We start from the raw sequence: 13,667 nt of genomic DNA, 5'->3' as shown, positions 1-13,667 counted from the left end.
GTGTAATCGAAATTTTCTAACTTTTGAGCAAGAGGCACCTTAAATTCCAGAATGTTTTACTTTTCAAACACTACAATTTTGTTGCACTGTCTTGTCAATCACAAATGTTTTCCATCACTACATATTTTAAGAGCTAGTATATGACCATTGATAAGAGAAAGTCGTGATTTGGGATGTATTAGGAACTCAATCTATTCAAAAATGTAAAAACACATTATCCCCACGGAAATGAGACAAAGTTAAGTTCAAACAATGAAATAAACACACGAGTTTAGTCTCAGGCCATCGAGCTGTATCCCATCAACACTTGCCTTATTTTTAATGTAAAAGGGGAGGAAAATTTTACACTTCCAATAATCAATATTCAAAACGCTTTTGAACCAGCAGCACTCCCTAATGTAAGACTTGCCTAATGAGGTACTAATCTGTTCAAAAAACTATATTCATTGATCTTAGCAGCAATGTGGCAGTTCTTAAACACCACAATAATTAAAAGATAAGAGACTTTACCTAGCGATCAAGTATTTAAATGTTTAACACCACCACACTTAACATCCAACGGTGCTAAGCTAGAGAGAGAGAGTATGCCTTTGAGTTTGAGCAATATTTAAATAAAGTCAAATTGTGACCTACTGCATTGCCTGCACTAAACGCTGGTAAAGCAGATGCCCAAAAGTGAATTCAAATATAATAATCAGAAAAACGAAATTTTAGGGTTTTTATTTCTAGCTAAGCTACATTCAGTCTCAATACCATAATTTTTTTCATAGATTTACTTGTCAACTTTTAGATTGCCCATGCACTGCTCTCGTCTGAAAAAAAACAACGTTTATAGTAATTTGGTCAAAAACCATCAAATACTACAATCACCCTCACCTTGGCAAAAACTATCAAACCCGGGACTTTGCAAAGTACGGTTGTATATCATATTAGATTGACACATATTACAGTTATGCTTGTGACATCATTCTGTCAAACCTTTGCTTATTAGAATAGGGTAAGTAGTATAATAGTATAAAAGGCTGTTTGATAAGATGCGTTTGTAATGTTAATAGGTCAAAAGTATCTAATTTTATTTCAAATTTCAAGTTAAAAGAAAATAGACATATTTAACCAATGTCCTTCTTAAGGAAAGAACAAAGAGATTTAACGAATAATAACCATGAATAAAGGGATGATAGGGGCAACTTCAACTTTCCCAAAATTTATCAAAAATTATAATCAATGTAGAATATAGTGTCCAACAGGAGAAATGTACAACTTTCTGAACGTGTCACAGACAATTTGAATTTTCTTGTATCAGTATCATTACTTACAAAATTAAATGAGACAATCTGATGAGTTATACAATCAATCATTAACAGAACAATGCGGCTGTTTGTTTTAGTAATTTAAATCTTTTTTGTATAAATAGCAGAAAGATAAAGAGCTCATCAAATGTTAGAAATATTTAATTTGAAACGGATTATTCTTTCCCCGAAGAAAATAAATATCAAAATTAAATACGGTAATCCTGGCAATACCACCTATCTAATTACGAACATTATGATGAGGACTGTATTAAACTCAACACAATTCTTTCCATCATTCTGCCAAAGTTTGCTAGGGTAAGAAATGTAACAGGATGTTACTCTGTTATCCAAACACATTCTGCATGTTTGGTCTTGCATACATTTATTACAAATCCTTCAATTAAATTCCATGCTTTGGAGCCGACACTGATTACTTCAAAATGAGCTGATATGCATAAGGTATATGATCATTGCAAATAAATATTCATCTCACTGCTCACAACTTTTCTTTTTTTTTTTTTAAACAACCTAAATAAGCTAATAACTATTTGGATGTGTTGTTATGGGACAGGTGCCAAGCTGAGCAGCCCATTATCAAGAGTTGCCATTATTAGTCGAGGAATTCTCTATAGTCTATAATTTTGGGCATAAGAGCATCACAAAATCGAATTACAATTATATGTTTTATTGGTTTTAAGGTTTACGGAGAGTTTTACGGCACATGTGACATTTAGGTCATATCGGCGCCAGTAAAAATGAGGAAAATGGGATAGTATAAAAGTTCTAGAATTACAATTAAAGTACCCTAGTAAAAGTAAGACAAAGGGGAATGGTACAGATTGTTTTTGTTTTTAAGTGTTTTACGACGTTTGCGACACATTTAGGTCAAATCAGCGCCAGTAAAAAGAAGAAAATGGAATAGTCAAAATATTGCAGATTTAAAATCAAAGCACCCAAGAAAAAGTAAGACAAAGGGGAATTGGTTCAAATAGGGAACAGATGTGGACGCCAAGAGCATACCATCAATGTACTTAGTTTGAGATCACCGTAAACCTTAAACCTTAAGTCTCATCCAGACACCAGCACATGATCCCACTACGAGGAATACACTCGAATGCTTACATTATAAATTCAAAACAACAAATATAATACATAATAGAGAGAAGATTTACAAGGAAAAAAATATAATCTCCCAAAATAATAACTATACATTTGGCTGCTTCCCTCCTAGCCAAGGACTCCAGCCAGTGCAAGGACGAAACCAAGTAATCTCATTCCAAGACGAAGACAGAAGGCAAATGGAAAACAGCTATAGAGGGATAGACACAGGAACCCCACCCTAATTATATTTAATCCAATAATGAAAATCAAGATAATACAGTACATGAGAAGCAAGATCTACCCTGTAATTGTATTTGACAATACAAATTGTGTGAACTTTCATGTTGATTTTCTAACTTGATTACTTAAAATAAAATTCTGTCTACCTGGCAGATCCAATATAGTCCTTGTTTTATTATTAAAAAAAACAAACTCTTCAAACTTTCTCACACCTTTTTTTAAAACATCGAGCATATTCCAATGATGCGACAATGCCGCATATCTAAAAAATATAATTCAATCAGCCTCTCCCCATCACCAAGACAAAGATAATAATAATAATAAAATGTAAATATACTGCATAATGGATGATATTTACATACACTTATCGTAAGAGGATATTTATATACAAATCGATACAACTGGAAATTTCATTCGGTTTCAGACCATCCTTTTCCCAGGAAAAGTCAATAGTACATTGATTTCCTACTAAATATAATGAATGGAAAGGGTGCAGGGAGGGGAATATGTGATGTGTGATAAAGAGAGCTTGATACTCAATTTCAAATTCTATTTCTTTTCCTGGGAACTAGAATTTTTTATGGAAGACTTTGGTTGAAAAATGGCTAAATTTTTTCATTGACATGTAATTAACATTGAATAATATAGCTTAAAATAGCACAGGTATCTGGAAAAAAGAACAAGAAAACAAAAATAAAATAAGTTAAATGAGAGTGCAAAAATAAGTTAAACAGTTTTTACATTTACGAACATCAGTATTAACATGCTCACTACTGCACTCGACCAAATAATGATGATGATGATGATAATAATAATAAAGCCATTAGCAGAATTTTTTAAAAGAAAAAAAAGTAGTGTAAGCTAATCCAGTAGTGTCCGTTGAGCAGAACTGGTTTTTATTGTAATGTCAATAATTTAATGTAATGAATATGAGATCTTGTTTAACATGAGCAAATGAAACTTTCAAAGCAATAAAGGCATATATGAAATATATACGGTGTAACTGGTCGAAATACAATATGGGTCTGAGTTAGAGATTTGAAGTTCAGGTTGCAGAAATAAAACTTAAATGTTTTCATTAAAGGTCCTTATTTTAGAATAAAATGCCATAATATACATAATTAATTATACATAACGTAAATGCTGTAACTTTATTGTTACACCTGTCATAGGATATGCTTTATTTTATCTACTCTTTCCGGAGTTAACTTTTTCAGGTTATCAAACTTCAGGCAGCAATGCCTGAAGAGACTTTAAGAGATTGGTCAATGTCTCCCATTCCTGAAGTTTTTGTTTTGTTTTTAAGGGTGAGATTAAATAACAATCTTTATTTGACATGTAAACTCATGTTTTTGTTTTTATTGTTTTTAAAGGTTTTACAGTGCTTACGACACACTTAGGTCATTTCAGAGCCAGTAACAAGGAAGAAAATTGGATAGTAAAAAAAATCTAGATTTACAATTAAAAACACACAAGAAAAGTATGACAAATGGGAATGGTACAAATAGGGAACAGATGTAGATTCCAAGAGCATACCATCAGTGTACTTATTTGAGATCAGTTAAAAGTCTCATCCTGACACAAGCACAGGATCCGACAAAGAGTAAGAGGAACACACTCATTAAAATTATACATTCAAAGTGGGTCAGAATGGCTCAGCGGTACGGTCTTTGCTTTGTACCCAGCAGGTACCTAGTTCAAAGACCCATTGCACTGAGTTAACTTGAGCAAGTCACCTCGCCCTAGCTCAGTTTGGAACAGAGCCCTGGGGACAAATTTCCTCAATGGGATGAATAAAGGGAATTTTATCATTTTTATTTTTTAATTTTAAAACAACAAATGAAGCAATATATACCTGAGAGATAATTTACAATGAACAAAATATCTCCCAAAACTATATCTATACATTTGATTGTTTCCCTCCAAGTCAAAGACTGTCAAGGGAAATGACAAAACCCAAGTAATATCATTCCAAGACAAAGACAAAGCAAGTTGGGAAACATGTAGGGGAATAGAAGACACAGTAAGTGACCTTCCTCCCGACTATGGGAGGTCAGGAACCCCACCCAGTTTTAGGGCTTTGACAGAGATTGGGTCACTTCAGCGCCCATAAAAAGGAAGATTATATAGATGAAAAGTTGAAGATCTGAAGTTGAAAGCAAGACAACGAGGGTTCAAATAGAGGACCGAAAATTCCACAAGCACTCCACTATTGTGCCAATTTTGATATTTCCACCCAGGCACAAGCAAAGAATCTTGCTATGAAGGATGTATAATAGATTCAAAACTACTGAGAGGTGATTTACAAGGAAAATAAATGTCTCATACTCATTCCATGTTTAAGAAGACCAGAAACAAACAAAACCAGCCCAGCAATGAAATGACAACTGTTAAAATATGAAGAAAAATGTTTTACTTTAGTTTTTTTGTTTTAAAAAAAATAGTAAATGGCCGTGAAAGTAAAGGAAAAGTTGCAAAATGTTATCTATTCAAATACAATTTTTGTTCGTTTTGGTGGGTTTTTGTATCTTTGGGAGTTTCTTATTTACTCTTTAATAGTGGCAGCACGATACAATTAGTTAGGAAGATTGTAGACTAAAGATGCTATAAAAAACATGAATTATTGTTAACAATGCTTGAGTATACTATTAGGTACAGCTTGAAACCCATATATTGTTTCGATTAGAGAACACATTTGGGTAAGTGTTTAAATGCAAAAACTTTTTGATGACAAGTGAAGCAGGTGGGTTGGAAATTGGTGTGTACTTTTTTTCAAGCTACCATTAAATGAAACATTGATGATTGTGAGTTGAGAATTGGTTGAAACCTATTTACAATGCAGCATGCTCATATCGACATTGCTAGGTCTATATTAGCTCTTTGTCCATCCATTCTACAGCACTTTTATTATGCCACGTTAGTGCCAGTGAAGAGAAAAATGAGGAGAATATAAATTGCTTTTTAGTTAAATTTCAGAATGTTAACAATACTTGCAGGTCATTTCACTCTATTTGAGTTGAACAATGGGAAATAATTCACAAAAGTAGATCCTAGGAGAAATCTCATCTTAATTACAATTAAGGCTTTTATTAAATCTCACAAACACCTGCAGGTTACCCCCAGTAGAAGACCGACACTCAAATGGTTTCTAGCACCAATAATAGATAAACACAAAAAGAGAATCTCACAGAAAGACACTCATACGTACCTGTTTTCCTACTAAAAAAGAATCAGAGCCAGGGTATTGCCACAACCAAATACGTATTAGTCTTATTCAGGGACAAAGGCAGAAAGCCACTTGAAAGGGGTGGGGAGAAAGAAAGAAAGAGAGAGGAGAGGGGAGGAATAGAAGAGAGCAAAGGTGAACCAATGCATGCTCCTCATCCCCTTAAACCGTGGAACAGAAGTTTCCAGATCAAGAGGGATTTCCTTCCACGTGTTAAAAAAAATTATATTTGCGAAGCACTATATATAATGAAAGAGATCAATCTCTCAATTACAGAGATAATGATGTCAGATGCTTCATTATGCAGTTGCTTTTTCTAAAAATAAAATCTAATGCGCCAAATGGTCATTAATATCAATTTGTAAGTATTTTACTTTTTGTTGTTTTTTTTTATAGATTAACACAACTATTACAATTTCCCATTATTTGAGCATCTAAAAATCAAATCCTCGATGACCATAGTGAATTCCAAAACAATTATAAAATTTAAAGGAAGTTGTAACACAATCTGTTTGATGTTATTTTTGCATAACACTTTAAATGAGTAGGGATCTGTCTATAAAGAAAATAAATCAATGGAAATATATATTATATCATATTATATTGTGTTCATAATCCAATCAAACAATTGCTATTGCATTTCTTGAAAGAAAATACACATGACAGGTAAAAAGCATTAACACATAAAAATATATATCAACAATTCGTAAACTTTTAAAAAGATGCTTTTTAAAAAAAATTTTTAACCCATCCATAAAGCAGAGAGAAAAAAAGAGAGGGGAGGGATGGAAATGAAAAATAATATTTGAAAAAAATTCTTTTCAGTTCCAGACTAAGAATGACAAAGTTTAATTTCAAGTTGAAGCGCAATGCGACTTAAAGGTCATGATCATATGAATATCCCTGAATAAGAAGAGGCTACACAACACCACTGACATTTAGATTTCTTAGTGATTAAATAAATTTAGATTTCAGTGCGTACAACATGCTTGGATCACAAACACCTTGGAGCCCACTTGTATCAAAGGCAGCTAAGAAAAAGTAGGATAAAGGAGGCTAGTTGCAAGGAAAGAACAGAACGATTCCAGCAGAATTCTAAGTGCCAAGCGCCAAGCCTCAGGCCAGCTATAATTGCTAAAACACTTGCAGATGGATTGCAATAAATGGTCACAAAAAATGATTTTATAAAGGAGATTATCCAAGAACATGCCTGTGTCCAACTGTCTCCATTACAGCAATGAATCCTATTCAGATTAAGAGCACAATCAAGGAATACCTGTTGAAACAACTCTACTGTTTATAGCACTTGATATCAAGAAAAAATAAACAAACCATGAAACAAAGACTAGATGTTTTTTAAAAATATAGGGGCAATTAGTGAACACAATTTTTGTATAGATGGGCAAAGTAGACGAAAGAATACTGATGGTGAAATAAGGCATATATCCTTAAACAAGCAAATAACTGTGCATTTCACCATGTTACTTGTACGACTGTACAATGTTTATGTAAATTTTTAAAGCTTGACAACCACGAAGATCACTATCTTTTTTCATATGCACATTACTGATTCATCCTAAAGTAATATATCTAACATATATACACATTTAGATAATTCATACAAACAAAATATTTCAAGTTTACCCAAGCATAAAAGACTTAATTGAACACAATTGTAGCATCAGTTTAAAAATTCCTCTGCATTACCATTTTTCACGCTGCTTTGGTAAGAAGGCAGAATCGTATTATTCAAGAATTGTATCGATGACAAAGACATCATCAAGCACCGCAAGTAAACAATATCAACTAGAAGAAAACAATATAAATGAATTTGCTGCTCAAACATGAAACCCAATTACTTCAGTTTTTGAGGTGGATCAATCCAAAAAGTCTGAGGCAAACACGACATCGAATTTGCGCATCACTCATATGATACACAACTTCAATTCTGTATTCTGTCAAAAGGAGAAAGATCAACCAGACGTATTTTTAACAACAATTTTATGCAAGTCAAATCTTATACAGCTAATATGAGTAAAATGTGAAGATATATCATGGACCTCGAGTGTAATAAAAATTAAAAATAACACTATTTTTGGCATTTATAGTTACAACAAAATGGCTGCATTCAGATACCAAAACTGTCAATATTAAAGAAAAAAAATTAACAATAAATTGCAGTCACTCAAGTATATATAAATTTTTAAAATTCCCAAATCAGATTAGTGAACTGCCATAAGGTCCATAAATACCAATAGGTTGACTACACCAAGTGTATCACCAAAAATTCTGGTTTCCATTATAAGTTAGAAATAACAAGCACACCTCGCGAGTATCAAATTGAGAAAATCATTTCCTCTACTTCTCAATAACAAATAAGTGGTTTGGCATACCTAGCCATCCCTTCAGAAAATATAACATTTCATTATAGGTGACTAATGGCCAATAACTCGGTTCAATCGTTAAGCATCAATAGCATATGATTACTATGCCCCATATATGAAATAATCTGTCATATAATCTTTATATATTTTTTCCTCAAATTTGAGCACTTAGTAGAAACACAAATGCCATTCCAATCCTTGTTCCTGCAAACATGCTCGCTTATATTTGATTTATTCCAAGTGCTCTGAGGCACTTTATATGGAACTTTGAAACTAAAAAAATTATCATAACAAAAAGCGTTTTTATTCCCTCATCAGAGATCCTGAACTGATTGAGGCAACCTATGAGCTGTTACATCAAGTCAATATTTTATTCTCCCGAATAGGCTTTCTCGTAAGTTGAAAGAGATCATGCAATCACACTTAACTTTAAAAATGCACTCCTATCACTTTCATTTTACCATATTGCTGTCTCACAGTTAAAAAAATATAACCCACCACATACATTTATTTCCAATTGCGAAATAAAGCTGAGAATAACAACCCCCCACCCCAACCCCCTATTCAAAAAAAACAAAACCAGATTTGATAAATATATTCAAGAAAAGGAGAGAATTACAACAAAGGAGCAAGCAAATGAGACTGGGGAACATTGGAGGGTGGGGGGGCGAGGTCATAAGTAAATACAAAATTGAGAGAGAAATGCATAAAAATGGTTATGGTTTACAAATATACAGAAATCATTGAGAAAATAAAAATTACAGCATAATAACACAATTTAAAATCTTGAATGAATATATGTTTTTATTGCATCACGAAAACAATTAAATTTGACAATGCTCAACAATAAATAGTGCAACTGGGAGTGATGTATAATAAAAATAATGATCAACATGAATATCGTCTTATGGAAATGAATGTAATAGCTATTTCAATTCTCATCACAATCAATAATTGTAGAATTAAAAGTAGACTGAAAAACAAATTATGTAATAAGAATATGTAAGGCACATTGATACATAATACTTAAAGTGTTAACGTCTACAGCAGAATAATGATATCTGATTTGTGAAACAAAAGGTCTATTATCTTTTTGTTGTTTTTCTTTCTTTTTTTTTACAAAATGGGGTGGCTGTTCTTTTATCATTTCTTGTTTGTACTATTTCAACAAATATAAGAAAAACCAACATTCCAAGAAAATCAAACAAGATTATAATCACTAAATCTTCCACGGCCCATGAAAAGTTGGGATAGTGTTTAAGAAGAAAGAAACTTCTATGACATTGTGCAAGCTAATAACCATTCTAAAGATAAAAACGTGCAAGATAAATAGCTTTCCAAGAAAAAAAGTCCAATTAATAATACTGAGAAAAGGTTGTTCTAACAATAACCAATAACTAATTTTTCAGTCACTTAAATAAATCCATATGAAAACATCATTGCTTGCTATTAACAGTACACATGACATAAGAGATACATAAAAATACTGATTTTTTAAAAGAGCAAAAAAAACATAAAATAAAAAAATAAAAAAGCAAGAAAAGAGAAAACGATATAATTTGTAATTCATTGCAGACTTAACAAATATAGCAGTACATTTTGAGTAATGTGCTTCAATATCAACAAAGTGGTTTATTACATCATCACCATATGCGTAGTGGGGAGTGGAGAAGTAAGAACTTATCATGATATTGATCAATGAGTAGTACATTCATTTCATTTCCCCCCGGATGTTACAGTATGTTTTTATTTTTAAGGGTTTGATGGTGCTTGTGACACATTTAGGTCATTTCAGCACTAGGAAAAAGGAAGGAAATCGGTTTTTTTTTGTTTTTAAGGGTTTTACAGCGCTTCCAACACATTTAGGTTATATCAGAGCCAGTAAAAAGGAGGAAAATGGGATAGTAAAAAGTTCTAGAATTACAATTAAAGCACCCAAGAAAAAGTAAGACATAGGGGAACTAGGAACAAATAGGGATCAGATGTAGATTCCAAGAGCATACCACCAATGTACTTAGTTTGAGATCACCTATGTCTCATCCGAACACAAGCACAAAATCCAACAGAGAGGAATACACTCAAATGCTTACATTATACATTGAAAATAACAAATATAATAATACATGACAGAGAGACGATTTACAAGGAAAAAAGATCATCCACCAAAACAATAACTATGCATTTGACTGTTTCCCTTCGAGCTTGGACTCCAGCCAGGGCCAGGACAAAACCAAGTAATCTCATTCCAAGACAAATACAGAAAGCATGTTGGAAAACAGTTATAAGGGGATAGAAGACACAGTATGTAACCCCCTGCCCCCTATGGGAGGTCAAGAACCCCACCCAGCAAATCGGATGGTCAAAAAAGTCTTAGATGTACAATTGAAAGCAAACAAGAAAAAGTAAGACAAAGGTGATTGATTCAAATAGGGAACAGATGTAGATTCCAAGAGCACGCTATCAAAGTACTCAGTTTGGGATCACATAAAAGTCTCGTCCAAACAAAAGCACAGGTCCCCACTAAAAGGAATACACACAAATGTTTGCAAACCATTATATACTTAAAACAAAAACTGTAACAGTATATAAATGAGATGATTTACAAGGACAAAAATATCATCTCCCAAAACTATAGCTATAAATTAGACTTCCCTCCCAGGCAAGGACAAAACAAAGCAATCCCATTCCAAGACAAAGACAGAAACAGATAAAGGGGATAGAAGACACAGCAAGTAACTTACTGCCCACCTTGAGAGGTCAAAAGAACCCCCCTCCCCCCCTCAAATGTTAATGTATAGCACATGAAATGGATGCAAGAGTGCATTAAGAATCAGAAAACAAATGTTTTAAAAAAGTATATAAACAGCATTGCTACGACATCCCTGCTTTCTTTTTAGAAAAACGAGTAAAATGTGGTGACTTGTGCAATGAAGAGGAGGATGCTGATGGACTTATGGATGGGGAAGAAGATGCGGATGCAGATGAGGTAGCCATTAATCCAATTTTTTGTAAAAATTTACTGGCATCATTCTCATCGTCGTCACTGCTTTCTTCTGATTTAATATCCATATTTCTTATATCTCTTTCCTCGTTTGAATTGGAAAATTTAGATACGAGAGGTGCATCTCCTGCAGGTGAAATAATTTCTTTCTTCACACTTAACTTAGAATCTGACTCTTTCTTCAAAGAAGAATCATGTCCATTAGGAAAGTCCGATTTGTCATTATATTTCATCACCTTTACATCAGGTACATCATGTTTATAGTCATCATTATTATTATTATTATTATTCGTTGTGGGTTCAGCTGATTCATTTTTAACATCATTGCCTTTGGAAGATAATCTAGCACGGGGAGATGATTCTCTACTGAATTTTCGACTTTTTGGAACAATATCAACTTTCAACACTCTTTTCTGAGTTTCCTTCTTTTTCACTTTAGCACCAGCTTTTGTGACAGCTTTACTTTTGACATCTGAGTCATCAATATCATTATTGTTATTTCGAGCACGACTTATTTTATTAGCAGCACCAAAGGATTTTGAAAGTTTTAGTTTGTGTTTCTCCTGCCCCTTTTTAGCAGCACCACTTTTGTTTTTAATTTTTGAACTGTTCACTTTCTCCTGACCATCTCCATTCACCGATTTCAAATTCTTACTCGAACCTCCCTTTTTTATACCATCAGATGTTTTGGAAGCCTTTTTGAATGTTGTAAACTGGTCATTATCATATTTGCCATTACTACCAGCATTTTTCCTCTTTATGTTAGATCGTTTTTTCATTGCTGCCTTTTTCTCTTGTTGCTTCTCAAGATTCTTTTTAACAATTTTTTTCTTCACACCACCCTTATCCGCTTTTGAATTAAGCTTTGGTTTCTTGGCTTTTACTTTTTTCACCCCATTTTTCTGCTTTTCAACTCCACTTCCAGAGTTGCGATTGCCACCAGTATTATTCACAAAAAGGCCAGCCAAGTTAAGAAGAGCACTTGCTCCTTCATGAATCTTTTTCTGCTCATCATCATCCATTTCGTGGGCACCACTTAGTTTTTTTGTTTTTGATGCACTAGAAGGAGTATCCTTAACATTGGGTTTAACCCTTCTTGGTGAAGGAATATCTCCATCAACTTCATCCTTGTCATCTGAATTCCATTCCATATCCGACTGAAAATCTGATTCAACATCATCTGAAACAGAGAAAAAGATGTGTCAATTGTGAAACATTGAATGGTCTTTAACAGTGTGCTCCAGCCATGTGGCAAATTCTACTCTGTTTTCCAGAGAGTCTGCTTTCATTTATCTTATTTCCTACTATTGAGGGCTTATAATACTAACATCAAACTAAAAACTTTTTATATTACCTATTTGACATGAGATTTCCATGGTTAGAGACAATCAGCATACATATACTAATAAGGACTTCTAACTATGCCCCAAATATGCAATGGTTTACATCAAATGGATCAACGTCCAGACTTTAAGCTATATAGATGATCTCACTTTTTCATGATTCAACGTAATATTTAACTCCTGCATAGGCTCCTTAGTGGATTTTAGAAAATGTATAAAAGATAATTTGAAAAACGTAAGCTATTTACCCTTAAATTAATATAAATCTGGTACTTCTTAATTTTTAAGATATAGGTATTTAGTTGTAATTCTGCTTTATAATTGGCTAATGTAGTGCATTTCCTTTTTAAAATTCAGTACCTGAAATATTCTTGAAATTCAAAATTCCCAAATTATTTTAGACACTGCTTTTTTAAATTTTTATATTCAACGCCATTTTGGTAATAATTCATTATAAAACATTCACACCAATAAATACATATGGTTCTTACGCATTACTAATACCTGGAGAAAACCCTTCATAAAAAAAGGAGTGAAGAAAAAACAAAAAACAAACAATTATCTCATTTAAAGATAGTCTAATAAAGTGAAACAACCGCTACAAAGCAAAATCAAATTGAAATTCTAGATTGATCAACAAGGTATAACATTTAACCATGATCCGCAAAAGTGAACACAATCAACAGAATTCATGTGAATACTGAAAACGAAAATGTGATCTCTTAAACAGTGAATCATCAATTTGTCTGAGGCAAACCTGCGCAGCCAGGATGGAAGTCCATGCACAGTTGAAGAATTTCTCCCTGGCAAAATTCTTTCCATATTAAGCTATCCGGTTCAGTTTGTTTGATAAAGCAGGAAAGGACTGGAAATATATGTGTGATAATCTTATATCAAAAACTGCTCCATTCCAATTCCATTTTTTTTTAAAAGTAATTTTCATGGCAAACTTAATGTTAACTGCTCTGTCCGTCTAATAAAGTGGGTTTATCACTGTTTAGCAGGAAACTCAATTTTAATACAATGATCTTGTGATAAGCCACAACGCCTACAGCGTGATATCCCTGGACCCTTTCCTAT

The 13,667-nt window shown here is 33.1% G+C and overlaps 1 protein-coding gene across 4 annotated transcripts in view; it reads right to left on the bottom strand.

Annotated features, from left to right (window-relative positions):
• Positions 1–4,444: 4,444 nt before the first annotated feature.
• LOC144974869 (uncharacterized) overlaps positions 4,445–13,667 on the bottom strand; it is a 35,245-nt gene continuing 26,022 nt past the window's right edge. For all 4 annotated transcript variants that reach the window (XM_078918265.1, XM_078918276.1, XM_078918286.1 and 1 more), the window contains one exon: positions 4,445–12,424. In XM_078918265.1, coding sequence (XP_078774391.1) covers positions 11,115–12,424 — 1,310 coding nt within the window. In that variant the 3' untranslated portion in view covers positions 4,445–11,114. The remainder of the gene's footprint in view (positions 12,425–13,667) is intronic.

The sequence above is a fragment of the Berghia stephanieae genome, chromosome 1 (genome assembly GCF_034508935.2).
Source record: "Berghia stephanieae isolate SIO BIC M18660-M18661 chromosome 1, UCSD_Bste_1.3, whole genome shotgun sequence".
Classification (NCBI taxonomy): Eukaryota; Metazoa; Mollusca; class Gastropoda; order Nudibranchia; family Aeolidiidae; genus Berghia; species Berghia stephanieae.
This window is presented reverse-complemented; position numbering and strand designations above follow the sequence as displayed.